This window comes from Rhyacophila brunnea, unplaced genomic scaffold, assembly GCF_057557595.1.
Source record: "Rhyacophila brunnea isolate RB1 unplaced genomic scaffold, BYU_Rbru_1.0 scaffold_19, whole genome shotgun sequence".
Taxonomy (NCBI): domain Eukaryota; kingdom Metazoa; phylum Arthropoda; class Insecta; order Trichoptera; family Rhyacophilidae; genus Rhyacophila; species Rhyacophila brunnea.
Genome location: NW_028232848.1, coordinates 17872270 through 17892084, shown reverse-complemented (window position 1 = coordinate 17892084; position 19815 = coordinate 17872270). Strand labels below are relative to the sequence as shown.

Sequence of the window (19815 nt, the reverse complement as noted above, 5' to 3'; positions counted from 1 at the left end):
TTAACGAGTATGTACAAAGTTTTATTTACAATGACAGTAACTAACCTCGCTAGCTTATTAATCGTATAACTATTTTTTATAATTCAGTGCTAATCCCTGTCGCATTCCGCTTTCCCTTGCCACTTCGCTTCACTGTGTCCACACCCAAAACACAAAGCGTAGGTATCGTACACAAAAGAAACTTTCCCAAACAATTAAAACAAGCGAAAGTTTTCATTACTATTTCAGCGGTCCGAAACTATTTTGGTTGGCCAAGCCTTTGTTCTAAATCAAAATATTATTTAAGCTCTACGCATTCCTTGGATCTCGGGAGCTTTTAAAAGCTCCAACAGCTTATGCGTGGATATATTCTCCATTTTAAATTACATGGCATAACATTTTCGAGTCACATCTTTACGGAGTTGTAATAAAACTAATAAAATTAGTTAGTTACACTTGTCAAGTAGCGCATTCAATTATACATTAGTAGACAAACTCTTGCTGTCTTATGATCCTGGAACAGGCCGAACAATTATTATTCTTAAAAAATATACACGTTAAGTATATCAAAAGTTCAATATTTACATCCAACTTTATTCTATTGTGGTCAAAATGTTACTATTGAGTATCCAAACCTTCTAAAATAATAAAAATGGTAAAAAAGTACTTACAACTTGCTGGTTTACAATTTTTGGTTACTAGTTGGGAAAACACAAATTATGTACCTATTTAAAATAACATAATAATCCAATATTAGCGTTTGGTTTTACCTAAAATTAAGTTAAATAAACAGATAAGCTAGAAATATTTTGAAATAGAAATGCTATTAACGTTAAAACAGATCATGTTTCCTTTTTTCAGTCAGTGCAAATAGCATACTAAAAATTACTTCGTTTTAGAGTCAATGACTAAAAACTGACATGAATAATATAAAAAAAATGCTTTAGGACATTTTAAAAGCTTTACAATAAATATATTTCGTTCTATTTCCTTTTTTTTCAAAATATAAAACTTTACACTCGCTAACAAACCTATTACACTAAAATTCTGTCTGTCTGTTTTTGAGTACAATGCGAAAAAACAAAAAGGAAACGAACACAAGTGTTAAAAGCTTAATTTTGTTTGTCCCTCGTCAGTGAGAGGGGGCTTTTTAATAATGCGGTCAGCCTTGAAAGCTCAGAAGTGTGACGTCAATGCAAAACCGCTTGAGCTTTGTAAAAATTAACAATTAATAACTTTGGCCGCGGACCAAAACAATTAGGTAACGTGTCGTGGCATTTTTTTTATTTTATCTTCTACGACTGCACAATCGTGCGATTTCATTTTTTTATATTAATTTTTCGTATTTTGTTTTTGCTCATTCCGTGAGCGAAATTTTAACGGGAATTATTATTTATTTTGAAATGAATTCGTTCATTTCTCTGATCCAATTATGAATTATTATGCGGAAGGGAATATTGAAATGTTTTGAGTTATGACCAATTTTCGGATTTTTTTATTAATTAATTTGAAGCGTTGTGCAATCGCCGGGTTTTCACAAAACCATTTGTGGTATATTTGGATGGAATTTTATAAAATTGAAGAGAATTTCAAATAGACAATCATGAATTAATTCTCAATTCCGTTGTTATTGTTAACAACTCCAAAATATTGATTAAAATATAGGTAGATACCTACTAAATTTGCTTTTAAATATACTTACTAAAATGATGTTCTTCAATATCGATATTACTTTTATAGATTTATTTAATAGAGAATACATATTTATGTATTAAAAAACTATTTTTAGTTTCACAGTAGTGGGTTATTTTCCGTAAACCATTATCATCACATGTATTAACTAGTCTGGCAGCACATTTCAAAAAATCCAGAGAATTTTCCACTATCCCTAAAATTACGAACTTTGACATTATGAATAGGCAATATATCGTAAAGGTCATTTTTACAATATTAAGCCGCATCAAAATGTATACAGGAGCTCCTAAATTCCAAAATGGTGGCAAAAATATTTTTCTATAAGTATTAATTTTACCGTTTCGTTCGTTTGATTTTCAGTTTGAACGTTTATGTTATGGTACTGACTACCATTTTAAAGTAAAATGTTGACATTTCGCGATTACAAGATTTAAAAATGTTAAGATTGCAGCCAAAATTTAAATTTCTATAATTACCGCAGTATTGACTTTCAGTTTAGACATGTATTTTATGGTGCTGAATACTAATTCAAAGTTCAACTTGACATTTTTCAATTTCAAGCATAATACTATGATTATCATCGCCATATTAGGCTCCACATTGTAGAGGTTGTATTAACAGATTTTTGTTTTTTCCGAGAAATAGATGTTAAGCAATTGCTCAATATATCAGCTACATACTCCGAGGCTGAACACATATTGAAAAAATACATGTGATTTATCTAGAGCCAAGACATTATAAGCGGACACGTTACCGCTCGGCCACCGTAGACGTAAAATATTTTACTTACAAAAAAATAATTCTTTATTTAGAATGTTGAATAATTAGAATTTACAGTCTGGATTATTATTATATGTTTAAACTATTGTATGCATTAACCATAGAATAAATAAATAAATAATTAAAAGACAACTTTTTCGTATTTGATATTTTTCTGGAGTATTTTCCGTGAATAGTCTCAAAGAGTAAGGTTCGAATTTTGTTACTTAACTAGAATCAAATCGAAGAAGTCCATCAGTCCAAACTCAAATGCAAATGTAATCCAATATAATGTTGACTCTGCCCACGCAAGCGTTAATACTACTGCAAATACTCCTAAAGGACTTTGTTTTCCTTTGCATTTCATTAAAAACTCATCTCGGCCAAGCTTTCTTGGTTCTCTTTACTTCAAAGCCAACTAATCTTAGAACGTTTTTCATTCTAAATATTTTCCCGCTGAAAACTTCTTTTGCACTGAGGAATGTTGTATTTACTCCAGTAAACTCTTCCTACAAATTTTCTCAAACTCCGTAAACTGCAGACCAGTAGTTTTATTGAAATATTACCATCATTTGTTAGGAGGCATTGTGATAAGTTTAATTGGAAAAATAATTAATTCTATTGTTAAACTAAATCATGCTTTAATAAATTCACTGAAATAATAAGGATTAAAAGGATCCAAGTGCATAGGTCACCAAGTTGATTAAATTATCTTCAACGTTAAATATGCAGTTATTAATTTTATGTAACTCTTTTCTACAATCTGTAAATTAATATGTACTGTTATACACAAGGGCAAGTTATTTTAGAATCATACCTAAAGATGTTTGACCCAAGAGAAACCACGCATATCCATGTGACGGCAAATACTTGTACACGCAAATAAAACCAGATCACAAAATCAGAGCAGTTAGCCTTCTACAATAAAGGAGCTGAATTAAATATTGTATATTATACAACCACGCATTTTTTAATTTAAATCAACAAAAAATACAACCACACATAGGCTTGCCACTCATAGACTCGCCACTCATGACGGCTCTCTGAGACTTATGGTTGCGCCTAATCGTCGTAATGGACGGAGGACCTTACAAACACTTTTTTTACAAATCTCATTTATTTATTATTAAGACCTCGTTTAAAAATATAATTACTAATTTATTGGTTTGCATCAATAATAATAATAAATTGAAAAACTCAAAAGCGCACCTAATATTTTTAAAAATCTTAGAAAAACGTTGCACAGAATGAGACTCGAAGTCACATCTTTTACTTGTCGAGTGAGTGTTATAATATTCTTTAAGCAATCGATCTGTCTATAAATTTATTAGGATTATTTTTAATAATTGCGTTTTTATTTGTGGTGGGTACCTACATCGTATTTTCACTTAGTAAAACATTTTTTTTACAGATTTTATAATCAAAACTGCTGCATATGAAGTAAGACTAATCTAAAAAAATACTACATCCACAAAAATCAACCATTTGGTCCGGTTTATACAATTTTGGTGTCATCAGATCTTATTTCTTATTTTTTTTAATGTGTTATACGGTGACTGTAATGATGGATTTATTGAAATCAAAAATTTGGCGATAAGTTGATTTCTCGAAATGGACCTGTCAATTGGCCTGGACGCCACGGAGGCCACGGAGGGCACGACCATGGAAGGTCGTGCGATTAGATACCTCTGGATTATTTCCAATAGGACTATGCTGATAAACCAGCAACAATAATATTGACGCCCTAGAAGCCAACATTGTTCGAGTTATTGGTGAAATACGGTCAGCAGTTCTCGAAAAAGTGGCCCAACATTAGACATTCAGAATTAGTTTTGTCAAAAATACTGCCGCGTTGGCCATATACCCGAGATCATTTTCAAATTTCAATGCCATGTATTGATCTTTTGAATATAAAATGATAAAAGGTTTATTTTTTGTGTTATTTTTTACAATATCAAGTTTCATCGGTCTAAAAAAACATTCTTTATTAATCCTTGATTATTGTATATTAAAAGTATTATTATTTTTTAAAGTAATATTATTTTTTATATTATTTTCTCGAAAAAATATATTAGCTACACTCTTTATAATATAAAAACTAAACTTTTATAATATAAATACTTAATAAACAAATATCTAATTTGAATTTGAATGCAATCGGTAGTAAAAATATTTCGAGCAAATATAATAAAACGTTATCCGAATTTGGTCCTAAAGCACGTATCGCTAGTGCAATATAATTACGATTATTGCTTAATACGAATAGAATACCAAAAATACCACGAAAATCGTATTTGGTAATACAAAGAAGAGGGTCAGAATTATTATTATAATGACCAATTTAGCCCGGTTTGGTGTGAATGACCGAATTCACACAACCACTACTAGCCAGGACTTTTGTTGTGGCTTCTATTGTTTTAATTTTTCCTTGTTCCGTTTGTGATTAATAAGGCACTTGCATACAATAGGGAGGAGACATTTGTGTGTTTGGACGTGTGCACTTCCCTAAAGAAAGGGATGTTTTAATTATTCATACATTTCAACGTGGCAATAACTTTTACTTACTATGTTTTATGCGTTCTTTTAACGTTGATCTAGAGCATGGAACATTATTAAATATTTATTACATTTGTTAAGTCGTAATTAATGACAACTATTTTATCCATCAGTAGATATTCACCTCATATAATAATGATTTAATACGTTACAAATTATTTGCGTTGGACTCCATGTAAAATAAATACAATGAACATTATGAATAGAAAGAAATTACTTTAAACACAAGGAAATAAATTAAATATATCAACATCATATTAATTAACAACCCAACAAATACAATTGTCGGTTTGATTCTCATACATTATTTATAATATAAAAATGTCATTGAATAAAATAAACTACATTAATATTATATTATAAAGTGAACCGCAAAATTGTTTTTTTTTTGTCTATTTAAGTATTTTTTGCGACCCGGCTATCATCTTTTGGAATCTTCGGGCACTATGCACATTGCACGCTCACCATTGGTAAATGCACAGTGTCAACAATACATATTTCTCGCATATATACCAAATTAATAATTTAAATAAAGAAATGTCCTGAAGGGGTTGGATTTTACAAGATATTCACTCTTAATACATTTAACAATATAAACTATAACAACATATTATATTGTCATTTATTTCCGTAACGTAATCACGATTTATTAATACATGTGGTATATAAAGAGATTTTCTTATTATACTCGTTACTTGGATAATTTGACTGTTAATTAGCCCCATGTATGACTAAAACGATTTTGGTATAAAACCACATGTTGTTCCTTACAAATTGGATACCAAACTTTACTGTTATTTTTGATATGTGTATTTGGAAGAAGCCTTATTTCGTTTTCTAAAACTATTGCTAGACCAAATCACAAGGGTTTCCAAATCCAGTTCTTCATTATGACATAATAAACATGTAAAATGATGCATGAAAAATCTAAATATTGATTAAAATATACATATTTGTTTTCTTAGATAGCCACTAGATTTAGCATAATATCACATCAACTCAGTTTTACATTTCAAATGCATTTAATGTCTGTATCATTATCGCCTCCATTTCACAATAATCTGAGACAAATTATTTATGCTAATTGAAATGAAAAATGGTATAACTAGTTGCATGGCCTCCATACTCTAAAGCGGGCCCCCAGGCCAGTATCTATGGCGCCCCTTACCTATCGCTAAGGTTAAGGGTAGTGTGATTTTCTACAGTAGTGTTCCCCAAGTAGTTTTCACGGAAACCCAGGGTTAAGAAAGAGTATTCCATGTATTTTTAGCGATTTTTAACTAAATCCAGTTGACTTATCGAGTTATCAGCACTCAGCATAATATTATGAAGCACTGATCGCAACCTTCGTTTGTGGTACCCAAGTAATATGGAACCCTTCGGCATATTGGATAAAAAGCCATTTTGTAAGTCAGGAAACACGCACAAAATAATTATAAAATAAAATATTACGCGTGAATTATCATTTACTTATATCAATCATCATACCACATCAAATTGCACCGCACAGTCACATATTTTGAAATGTTGATAGCGCCGCAGGCGACTCTTTAACTATTAAAGCAAGTTTGTGGTGAGTGTTTTTCTCATTTAACTGGTCGACTTGCCACGCCGGGCCCTTTTTAAGCCCGAGCCCCTAGGCTAGAGCCCTGTCAGCTCCCTCTTGTGGGGGCCATGACTAGTTGATTTTTATACGCATTGGCTATTATTTTGTCTTATTTAAATTATTGACATCAAAAGACAATTATAATATTTTCGACTAAAACTTTCTGTTACACGTTTTTGTTATTTGTTGAGTATTTTTGGTTAAAACATACTATAATGAATTATTTCTACATAGTAAATATTGTTATTTTAAAGTAAAATTCTGTATTTTACTGATTGTAAAATATAACGCATGATTTAGTTGGATTATTATGAAAAATACTATAAAAGTTCTTTAATGAACATTTACACTATGCCACTGTATTATTTAGCATCTCAATATTTAAGTGGACACATTAATGAAACTCTTGGAATAGAACGTTGCTGCAGATACGTCATGAACGCAGATATTTATTTATTTCATTAGTCAAACAGATCAAACACATTAGAAATAAATGCGCATGACCATTTTTCAACCACGTACATTTGTATTAAATGTGTTAAACAAATCACATTTTTTACGAACACCCATTTGTAGATGAGCAAGATTGTTGATGAGAGCCATTTTATTTTCCACATGCTGCATCCATTGATAAGTACCTATTAATAAGTGCACTATATTAGGTTACGTTATGGTAAATTAATATATTAATGATCACCCAATTTTCTTTAACATAGTAGCTGTTTGTAACAAATTTCGTGTACCTTTAAATTCAAATATATACCTATATAGATTTTTAAAAACATATGTGTACTTAAAAGAGAAATGAATTATCTCCCTTAGCGATGATTCAAAAGGTCAAAACAATTACAAACTTTGAACCTATAAAATTCGTGTGCGCGTATTGGTTTATGCGTGTGCGTGTTTACATGTGTGAGCGTCTGTGAAGAGAAAGAAAATTTTAGTACGCCCCAGGCTTGCAGAAGACTTTCAAAGAGCAAAATATTTACGACATACTCGTACCTACGAGATTAACACTTCTTCGTGCTGACAATAAGGGCGATTATTGTTTTTACGATGGGAATCTCGACGCAAATAAATAATTTATTGCCAAACAAACGATCTAAAGGAAATTATTGATCGTAATTATGAGCATCGCTCTACATAGTCTAAATGTCTGCTTGATTGAAATGAAGACTTCCAAAAAATTCACATATTGTTTTTTTCAGTTTATACCTGCAATGTCAGTATACTACCATTCGCATTTATGAGATTATACATTACGATTGATATACATGTATTTAAAATATATTTAATACGTTAAGTAATCCAAATTTTATTTATTCTGTGAACCCAATAAGTCAACGAGCAAAAATCTTTTTATTGATTGGTGTAAGAAATATTCTTTATTGCACCTCCAAAAATAATTAGCGAAAATAAATAATATCTACCCGATAAACTTCTACATATCCCGCATATACTTTAAAAGGCTTTACTAGCATCATTTTCATTTTAAATTATTTATAGTAAAATCTGAAAAACAATATACAATTCAAACAAAATATTTTTAGTTTTAATATCTTACTATTTATTAATTGAATGTTTTGTATTGAAAATTACTCACCATTTCATCAACCAAATTAAAAACATCATAGTAGTTGGCAAAAAAAAATGGGTTAACGACGAACCAAACACCCTTCAAGGAGCCTTACTTGACACTTTACTAGGGGTAAAGGGTAGGCGGATCCACTTTGCTTTTCTTTATTGTCTTGGACATGGCGTATATCTCATCCAGCTGCGTTTTTACTTTCCGTAACTTATCCGACATGAGACATCACACTTACAATATTGCATTTCATTACTTGGCCCAGACTTGACAATATTCAAAATTTGGAGACAGATGCAATAATATATCGGAACTACAACATAATTATAAAAGCATAAAATTAGCGAAGATTGTTTACTAATTTAACAATTAATCGTTAAAATATTTTTCACAGCATTATCATCTGTTAGAGAAATAATACTTTAATAAAATTTAAGTCAAACATATATTGTAGCGAAAACTAGGGCTTCGAATCGGAATTGAATCGAAAACCGTTATTTTTCTGGGAACGAAAACCGGAACCAAATCGCAAAAAAATACCGTTTTTTTTCGAATCGGTACATTTTCAACATTAACAGTTATCGTTCAGTTGCCGTAGGCGTAACACGTCTTACGTATTGGATCTTGGCTCTCATAATGTATAATATATTATTTTTTAAATGCATGGCTATAGCCGTGCAGTGCAGCATAACCCTTGATTTCGGAGCATGGCACCTGCAAATTGTATCATACAAGTATCATAAATTGTTCTAAATAATTGTGGTAGAAAATATTGTTTAATACAATGAAAAACATTTAAAAATTAATGACTCGGAGCTGAACCGAAAACCGGAAAAATCGTTATTTTTTCGGAACGAAAATCGGTACCCAACCGATAAAAAATAACGGTTTGAAGCCCCGGACAAAAGGTACCACATCATTAAAATTTATCATAATCTAAGATTTCAGGCGCAATTATTGTCCTGCTAGCCATGTTTTAATGTATATGATGTCCCCATTTTAAGTTACATTAACTTAATCTACAAAGTGAATTTATTAAGTTATGCTCCGTGATGTTAAAACTCTTACAATATTCTATGCGTCATCATTAAGTAGTAGGTAATATTATTCACAGATATTCCATGATATAATTCATAAAAATTAAGGAGATGGAACTACAGAAAAATATAATATCTTCAAATTTTTTTTTTCATAAAAATATTAAATTTCTATGAATCAAGTTTTCTTCTAGGGTGAAATAATTTACTTAGAAATTCAATTATATTATAGTTTGATAATTTAAAAACATCACTAATCGGTCAAATAACTACTATTCTCAAAGTGAAGGGTCGCAGAATTTTTTTTACCCCTCGCCTCAGAGAGTACAGTTTAAGATTGGTATTTTTTGATGATGAAAAACTGCTCAAATAAACCCTTTAAAATGGCAACTTAGCCTAATCACTTTAAATCAGAATTAAAATTCTGCTCCGATCCATTCATGGTGAATTTTACGATTATTTGAAAAGTAATAAATTAGCCAGATTCGTCGCAACGGTGATATCGCTGTGACCGACGTTTGTTACGTTTTTATGGCCTCTCATTCTCTCTTGATCTCGCTCTCTCTCTTTTATCTCTCAGTCCCTCTATATTTCTCTTTATTTCCTTCTCTCTCTTTTTCTTTGAAAATTTATGAGCGGGCCTCGTTTATTCACTGGAAGAGCATTATTCCATAACTTTTTAAGCCCTTGTCTAGCAAAATTAGGAAAACTTAATAATTGTATGAAAATCAAACATTCACTGGCGTACATATTATAAATAGATGGTCAATAAAAACAAAATATTTTGAAAAACTTTCTACTAACAGTACCGATAGAATTTGAATATAAATTCTAATTAATTTAACTATAATTTGATGTATACTTTTTTTTACCTACTTTTGACCATGTCCGATCCTAATAAGATCATATGGGCCTCTACAAAGTAGAGGTTTGTATTAACAGATTTTGTTTTTTACGATAAATGGGTGTCAGGCACTTGCTCAACCTATAAAGTCCATACCCTGACAGACACAAATTTAAAAACAATATGTGTACTTGCCAGACCCAGGATTCGAACCTGGGACCCACGGCGTGATAGTCTAACGGTTAAGCCGCGCGGTCACCGTGGGTGTTTAGTTAGCTCAATAGGTTAGAGCACCAGCCTTTATTTGATGTATAAGTATAGTAATAATAAATTGTAATATAGTAGTGAAAAATAAAAAAAAAAATTTAACCTGTAAGAAGATACGTGTTTTAACTGATAATCCTATCTTCTTAAAACCTCACGTTATGGTGATGCGTGTGATGCTTTTTTTAATATACCTTAATATTATTTATTTGTTTTCCATTTGATTTAGATATAATAAGTAAATTTTCTTATTAGCTAATTTTATTAAATTGCCAAAACGTACCTAATTCCATTGTTAACGAATAGTGGCACTTTAACCCTATTTGAACGTGTATGTAATACTTTTATTGCTGCGGCTCTCGTGGTGTAGTGCGTAAGGTGCTGGCATTCTATCCAAGAGTTTTGTGTTCAATTCCTGGTGAGGACACAATATTTATGTGTTTTTTTCAAAGCCTGGGTGTTAGTGACTTCAAAATTACTAACAACCACCTTGTCCGAAAAAACAAGTACATGGTTATTAATAATTCTAACAAAAAAAAAAAATATCGCATAATACAATGATGCAGACAAACGTTTTGTATACAATGACGTGAGCTTACTTAATAGTTTTTAGCTAAAACTGTCTGAAGAATAAATTATTCCTAGTGTATCAGTCTAGTAAAATAAAACAATCATAAAAATAAAAATTAATTAATTAAATGAACTACGCCACTGATATGTGAAGAAAAGAAGGTATATAAACAATATATCTACACCCTCTTGTTATGTCGTGACTTAAAAGTTTCAAATATTCAGTTTGAGTTTTGAAAATTAGTAAAGTTGCCTTATGAACGTTCTGAAGATGAGTTTATAACACGAAAAGCCCACCAACATAGATAACTCAAATAACAAACGATGTTGTTTTGAAAATGAACATATATAATTTGAAAACACCTCAGAAACACGCTTATTTTAACACTTGATATCTTGAAAAATATACAAAATCACAATCTTGAAAAATATACAGATCTCAAACAATGTCATTTACCATCGGCATCTTACCTAATTACAATTATTATATTAACGAATTGTCATGTAACTGACGCGCTCCTCAAATTTAATTAATCTGGGTTTTGTAATTTGAATCAAGGTACTTACCCTGATTTTTAGATACCGAATCTTTCAAAATTTTAGCTTTAATGAATTGGCAAAAGATTAATAAACCACTTATGTATTTATTCAATAAATAATTGTCAATATTGATAAAACAAAATATTTTGTGAATTATTACTTGAACATATAAAATATTTCATTATAATACATTGACGAAGAATACCTACTGAAGGAAAATAGGCTGTGGTAAGAAATCTTATGTCAGCTATATTAACGGGACATGAATTTGAATTTTGTTTTGTTTCATATTCAGTATTCTACCGATAAAATTTACTTTTTCTATTAGAAAGTAAAAGGCAACGTGCACTAAAATAGATATTATACAAAAAAAGTTATGCCCAACTGGGAATTCCACTTGCACTGAAAAATTCGTCGGCTTTATTAGTTGGTACTCTTATCCAGTAGACTACCCAAACTCCGTACAATAATATAGCCATTACACAATATGCGCAAAAGTAGGTGGGAGTTGTCTTTGGAAGCATGACTCGTTTCACATAATGAATAAAATTAGACAGTTCTCAGATTTCAAGGACAAATAGCGTCAAATTATATATAAAAAACTTTGGATTATCCACAGAACAGATTAAATACGATAGAAATGTAGGACTAAGGTTTTGAATCTGGGCTCGCCGACCGTCTTCAAATATTGGATAAGCTTTTTATTTACGTTACAAACTTTAATACATCAGACAGTTTATTCCATATTTCTCCACACTCTATATCTGAAGCCTGTTATACCACACCTAGTAGGATAAGCCAGTTCCCATTAATGTTGTCTTCTCTGGGATTATCCCAAACCTTTGTTTGCATGAATGTGAGTAGAAGATTCGATAGAGTTGGATACAATCTTTTCATGGGGTACTATTTTGAATAATCACCTAGTGTGTCGTCTTGACCACTGTTATATTTGAGTTCAGCTACGTAAACATCATTGCAATAAAATTAATAATATAAAAAAAGTTACTGCAAACTGTCTATACGATATCTACAACCCATTGATATCTACATATTATAGACTAATATTTACTAAATATGTTTTGTAGATACAGGTAATTGCAACTATTTTTCTTAATGATTAACATAATCGCAACGGCATGATAGTACTATGAATTCGCGTAGCCAAGTAGCGATCCGCGATTAGTCAAACGTCGAAACCGTCGGCTTAATTGCGCCCGCACAGTTTGCATGGCGGCAAACTCGACTCAGTTTATTTTATAGAGCAACTTGAGATGGTTTAGTCAGTAGTAAACTTTGCCCGGGGTGTGGAAATTCTGGAGCGTTTCGCAAAACGGGTGGGAAGCGAAGGGGTGCGGGGGTGATCATACTAAGAAATGTCGCCGTGGAGTGGCACAAAGTTTGCATTTAAAAATAGCGAAGACGTTTGAAATGCTCTGCGCGTTTTATCTCAACTATTTTATTTTTGTGTACAATCAAATTTTATTCAAATAAATTATTTTATGGTGCAGTTATTTTTCATGGTTGAAAAGTTATTTTTAGCCATAAAAAACGTACAAAATTTATAGAGCTACCATCATCATCATTAACTTGACAATCCAGTGTGGGTCCTATCCTCTTCCAAGAACAGATTAATAAGTTATAAAATATACCTCACATATATTTACTGCGCGATTTGTTTACGTGAATATGATACAGATAATATCGTCACTATTCTGGCAGAAGACACTTATTTGAAAAAATGACATATTGAGTTAGTACCAAAATGTTCCTTATTTCAAACTTTACCGTCTCGAAACCTTCTTAATAAATAAACAGTCTTTATTTTGGCTTCTAATTATTTGGTAAGTATAAATATTCAAAAATAGGAAGTATCTTAATAAAAGTATTTTATTAATCTTCGGGAATAATTTAAAATCATCAGCAAGTAAAAAATGCTAAATGGTAAGTATTTAAATAATAAATCAGAAAGTATTTAAATAAGCACAGGGAATTATTAAAATGTTTAATGTCAAGTATAAATATTTGTGTGTCAGAATAGATTAAAATTTGGGCAGAAATAATTTAATTGGCTGCTTTTTTTATTTAATAGGATAGTATTCTTCTCTATCATTCCAAGCAGGGTTATACCATAGACTAATATTCGAGTTAGTTGTATCATAGACTAATACCATAATCGTTTATGGTTATGTTGTACCTTGACAGATGACAGTTGACTTCCTCAGCACTAGAAATCTAGAATAGTATTTTTTCTTTCTCTTATAATGAATGTATCTATAAAAATGGCTCAAAAATTCAATGTGGGTCTTGTGAGCAGGTTTCTTAAGAAATTCGTTCTAGCCATCAGTTGTAACTGTTGGTTCTATGCTCTGGGTACAACAGAATTATGTAATATTATTAAATTGTAATCAATTATTAATGTTTATTAGAAACTGCTTTCAGTAGGCTGGGCTAATGACCATTGAAATTACATGCTCCATTATAGAATTATGTTGTATGCATAGTGTGTATAAATATATTTTTTTAACATTAAAAAAAATAAGAAGACAGGTAAGTAGATACACTATATGTGTCTATTATAGGCTTATTTTTGACATAAAAATAGCGAAGAAGGCAGACTTCAGTTGTTTACAAAAAAATACACGGCAACTTGAAGGGTCGCTTGGCTTGTCATGTCAACGGTGAACGGTGTAACCAGGTTATTGTAAATTTTATTTTCCCCACAGCAAAAAATGCCTAGCCATTGTCGATCAATGAACATTCCTTGTATTTTGTAAATAAAATTATTTAGTATAATTTATCGATATCCGTAATTTTGACATATGGAATAGGTAATAGGTAGGTCTCAATTGTCTCGACATTAATAGGTTCGTTATCTAAAAGATTTATACTAGGTAATATAATTGTTTTCTAATCGACATGCAAACCAGAAAGTAGCTATTTTATTTGAATTAATACAAATATCACATAAACTCATTCGATTATCGATTTATTAGTTCGATCAATCATATTAGGTGAGTATTTTAATCTCATTCAAAATGTATGAAAAATTTGGTTGAATCAATAATATTTCACAATATAACATTTTTATTGAAATTTAACCTTAAAATGAGGTATTTTTTTTCATTATTACTTTCTTTAAAAATATTTAAGTAAGTATATGGGATATAGGTTGAAATAGTCCATTAACTATCACTTAACTTTAAGCTACTTAGTTATTTTGCACGTAATATCAATTGAAGACAAATTATTCATAATCGTTTCAATAGAATTAATTTATGAAACAGGTTATTTCAATTAGATAATAATAGTTTAATAGGTATATTTTTAATTTCCATAATATTTATAAACCGTCAAATATCACTAAATTATTATATTTTGGGTTTAAAGTTATCGGAATTGAGGTTACCTTCTGTCCTATATGTATGATGTACTCATATAATTATAGCTCTTTTTGCAGCACTTTCGATTATTTCTTAGTTGGTGTTCTTTTAATAATCACAATAATGGTTATTTGTACCGAATATTCATGATTTTGGCGTGCGAGCATAGACAAATATCTTTTACGTGCGAGGATGGTAACCCTAAATTGCTATGCGTCCCATATAAAATTGTTTACTTGTCAAATAATCATAATAATAATAGATATATGTTTTATCTACTAACACGCGTAATTTAAATAATGATTATTTAGTTTTACAACCGAATTTTTAATATTATTACTTGCTCGAAGATTATTTTATCCTCCACATTAAAACCGGCGTCCTTATTCTGACACTTCGAAATAAATACTTACCAATGATTACAAATTCTGACACTTGGAATTTAAAAACTTTTCAATTTTGTCTATTAACACTTGCTTCAAAAGTACACGCCCTTTATTTTAAAGTCATCCTTTTTACGATTATTTAATAAACTCACATGGTAGACCATTATTTCAAACATTTTAACAACTTCAAAGTCAAATTACTCAAAACTAGTCTTCTCCAGTTAGTGTGTTCTGCCAGAACAGAGACGATATTTTCTTTAATGCATGTTTAAGTTAATACCATATTTTTTCACTCTCAACATTTAAAACTTATTACAACTTAATCTAAAGTAATACAAACTGTCCCTATCATATACTGCTACCTTTAAGATACCAATACCAACAAAATTTGAGCCTGCTAATGAACTTTTGACCATTTGGTTTGCTATCCAGGATACTCCTCGGTCGTTGAACAGTGTCTATTTTTGCTGCTTGGTCCGTACATTGGAGTTTATCAAGTTTAACAAATATAGGGATAAATACTTCTTTAAGCTCCAGGTTATTTTATATATAGCCATAAATCATACGCAGCATTTTTTTCTCTTCAATCGGTCGCAAATCTGTGACAAAACACATAAAATCAGTCCGTTTTTCGATCGTTCATGTGCGCTTCTCCATTCAACGTCGCTGTCATAACTAACCATTTTTTTTCTGTCGCGCTTAGCCTTAGTGACAGATGACTATTGGTGTCGGATCAATGTCTAGTATATCAGAATTTTAGTACAATTGGAAAGGATATTATACTTAAGTTGGTTTTGGAGACCAACGCGTCATTTGTTTATTACTACGAGTAAAATAATCAATTTAATTAATCACCTACCATACAACAAGAGTTAAGGCGTTCAAAAACTACTGCGATGGGTAAAATTAGCTTGATGTGTATAACAGATGTATCCCTTGTATTTATATTTATAAAGTATAGAACTAACCATCAATTGGTATACCAACCACCCTCCACGTAACTTTGCAATTTGGAGTAGATTTTTTTTTTAATTATTTTGAATTATTTGATGAAATCAGCCAATCAAGCGCCTGGCATTTACTTATACACTATGACGGATTGCGTATTACACACAAATCTTGTCACTGTGTACAATTCCAAAGTTACGTGGAGGATACTATAATTCCGTTTGAAAAAGCAATAACTATGTTCAATTAAATTACTTCGAATACTGATATTATATTCACTTTTCAGCTAACTCACAGAGTTTACATATTTGACTCAAATTGATTAAATATATATTTTAGTCATTATACTAATTACTTATTTATTTATATTTTTTTTTAATGTGAGACATCTAGTGAAGAAATGTCAAACTTTGACCGCGGAACATTTCGGAGGGTAGTACCCTCCATGTAACCTTGCAATTTGGAGTCATTTTTTATAATTATTTTGAATTATTTGATGAAATCACCCAATCAGGCGCCTGGCATTTACTTATACACTAATACGGAGTGTGTATTACACACAAATCTTGTCACTGTGTACAATTGCAAAGTTACGTGGAGGATACTATAATTCTTATTTACTTATAATTTAAGTACTTATTTATTTATAATTTGTTATTTCCATTCCGTCTAAATTATTATTTAATGTGAGACATCTAGTGAAGAAATATCAAACTTTGACCGTGGAGCATTTAATTACTATTTAATTACCACATTTAAATAACATACTAGCTATATCTAATGGCCAACTAATGAGGACACAACAGCTGTGCCGTCAACGCTGAAAGGGTTTTAAAGAACATACACGATTATTATCTTTTTTTATTATTTAGTTACTTACATATGCCAAAGTCTAACGCTTTTTTTCTTGTACATCAACAGGTGGATCTGAGGCATTTGCAGCAAACGCCCGACTCGGACATAATCGAGCTGGGGATAGACCTTCAGGACTACTACATCTCCGTCGAGTGGGACATTATGCGGGTTCCAGCAGTCAGAAACGAAAAGTTCTACTCTTGTTGCGAAGAACCTTATCCGGACATAATTTTCAACCTTACGATCAGACGGAAGACGCTGTTCTACACAGTGAACCTCATCATTCCGTGTGTCGGGATCTCGTTCCTCTCGGTCTTAGTGTTTTATTTGCCAAGTGATTCAGGAGAAAAGATTTCACTTTGTATTTCGATCCTCCTTTCACTCACCGTGTTTTTCCTCTTGCTAGCTGAAATTATCCCACCGACTTCCCTTACAGTTCCCCTATTAGGAAAATATCTCTTGTTTACTATGATGCTAGTGACATTGTCCGTAGTGGTAACGATAGCAGTGTTAAACGTCAACTTCCGGTCGCCCGTGACGCACAAAATGGCGCCATGGGTGAGGCGGCTCTTTTTGGAACTACTGCCTACTGTGTTGTGCATTAGAAGGCCTGCTAAAGAAGAGCCTAATAACGAAGAGGAAGACAAAGGTTTAACGGAAGTGTTTACAGTTCCGCCGGAGATAGATAAATTTGCTACGTACGGTGGGAAGCGGTTTAGTGTTGATTATGAGATCCCTGCTATACCGACGCCCAGGTTTGAAACGTCATCGCCTAGGTTTGGAGAGCCAGCGTTGCCGCTTTCTGGTGCTGATGATGATCTTTTTAGTGCTGGTGGAGGAAGTCCTTGTGGAGACGGTGGTGATGTTAGTCCTGCTTTTGATAAGCCTTACATCAGAGAGATGGAGAAGACGATAGAAGGATCCAGGTTTATTGCTCAACACGTTAAGAATAAAGACTCATTTGAGAGTGTAAGTATAATTTCATGTTTATGATTTTACTACATTCAATCTACAAATAATATAATATTATGTAGAATATTATTAAAACAAAGTTTGGCATTTTATTACTAGTAAAATTTTAATTACAAAATGTTAAAATGATAGCTAGTTATTATCATCATTCATACACAACTAAATTTTAATCAGAATCGTAATAAGAAACGTAAGTTTTTTTAACAATTAATAAATAATTAATATAATTCTATAAATATAATTTATTAATTTATAAGTAACGATCATTGATATACTACTGGATGAATCATATGCTTCTTAAAATGACGCCCGATTTTCAGCGAGTCGGCCTTTGTTAAAACTTACTGAGTAAGCCCGGTCTAGCTTGCATCTTACTCTAACTAATAGTCAGCGCATGACGACTTGCGTTGCAGCCACCCTTAGGTTCACTATTCCAAGAACGCAAATTTAGTTTTACAGCCAGGGCAATACGGGTGAAATTCGGGAATCCATGTTAACGGTCTTAACGCATTATACCTACAAGGAAATATTATAAGACGATATTCGTTTGTGGTACATTTTTAAAATGACACTTGTATGGGAACTGCTCATCTAGTAGTATATCAATGGTAACGATAGACATTATTTAGTTAAAATAATATTTTTTAAATTTAATACTTTTTTTATAAATAAAACAAATTACCATGTAAATTATTGTTAAAGCAAGTGCACACAGGATGCCTCGTTGGCACTTTTTTGTCTAATTTATAACCCATTGATTAGTCGCGAAATAGTTAAAAATCTAACAACCCTGAGCAACACTTTTGATATGCTCTCTTGATAAAATTTATGCACGTAAAATTTATGTCAATTCTCGGGGGGGAAATATTTACTTTCCCGATCGTTATAAAATCTAGTTTATTGAAGCAAAATACGTATAACAGGAATTTTGATAAACATGCATTACTAATGGGGCTGGATTTTTCAGTAAAAGTTATTCTGATAATAATTTACATTTCTTTTTTGGTGGGGCAATTAGTAACTATAATTATAATGAAACCAATATAATTGTCCTCCTTTAAAGCTGCAAAATGTCACTTACACCCTAATAAGCTTAGTAGTATTAAAAGTATGTGCATTACTAAGTATATATTTAGAATGCCTACTATAATAAAAGCTTATTTTTTACTCCAATATACCCATGTACAAGTAGGTAGTAGATACCATTATAAATCAAAAAAAAAACATTCCAATTAATTTGACTTTCATGTATTAGGTGGAAGAAGACTGGAAGTACGTCGCGATGGTTCTCGACAGAATGTTCCTGTACATCTTCACCTTCGTGTGTCTCCTGGGCACAGCTCTCATTATCCTGAGAGCGCCGTCTCTTTATGACACCACCAAACCCATAGACATCCTCTATTCTAAGATCGCCAAGAAAAAACTGGAGCTGCTAAAGATGGGATCCGCCAGCGACCCGGCTCTCTGAAATTCGTCTTTCGTCTTTGGCAGTAATTCGCCGCCAAAGACGTTCTGGGAGCTCATAGTCATGTGGTGGGATGGATGATAGGAGGCTCCATTTTTTGAAAATGGAACAAAATAAAAACCAAAAAGCTCTCGTCTGCATTTTGAATAAAAAAAAAGAACACTGAATATTGTTTTAAGAAAAGAACACTGGACTTTTTTTTTTTAAAGTGATTCGAATAAAAAAACAAATTAACTTACTCGTGACTCTTCAGCGAATATGTAAAAATATTTATAATTTAATAATGAAATCAATAGAGTGAAATTTGCGATTGACAATTATAATAAAAAAAACCGCAATGCCATGTCTTTTTGAGGTGCTGGCAAACTAAAAAA

General features: G+C 31.5%; 1 protein-coding gene across 1 annotated transcript in view; it reads left to right on the top strand.

Moving 5' to 3' along the window:
• The window catches only part of nAChRalpha1 (nicotinic acetylcholine receptor alpha1), a 416158-nt gene extending 396572 nt beyond the window's left edge, over positions 1–19586 (top strand). The window contains exons 6-7 of the mRNA XM_085945958.1: positions 17071–17973; positions 19232–19586. Coding sequence (XP_085802084.1) covers positions 17071–17973; positions 19232–19444 — 1116 coding nt within the window. The 3' untranslated portion in view covers positions 19445–19586. The remainder of the gene's footprint in view (positions 1–17070; positions 17974–19231) is intronic.
• Positions 19587–19815: the final 229 nt, after the last annotated feature.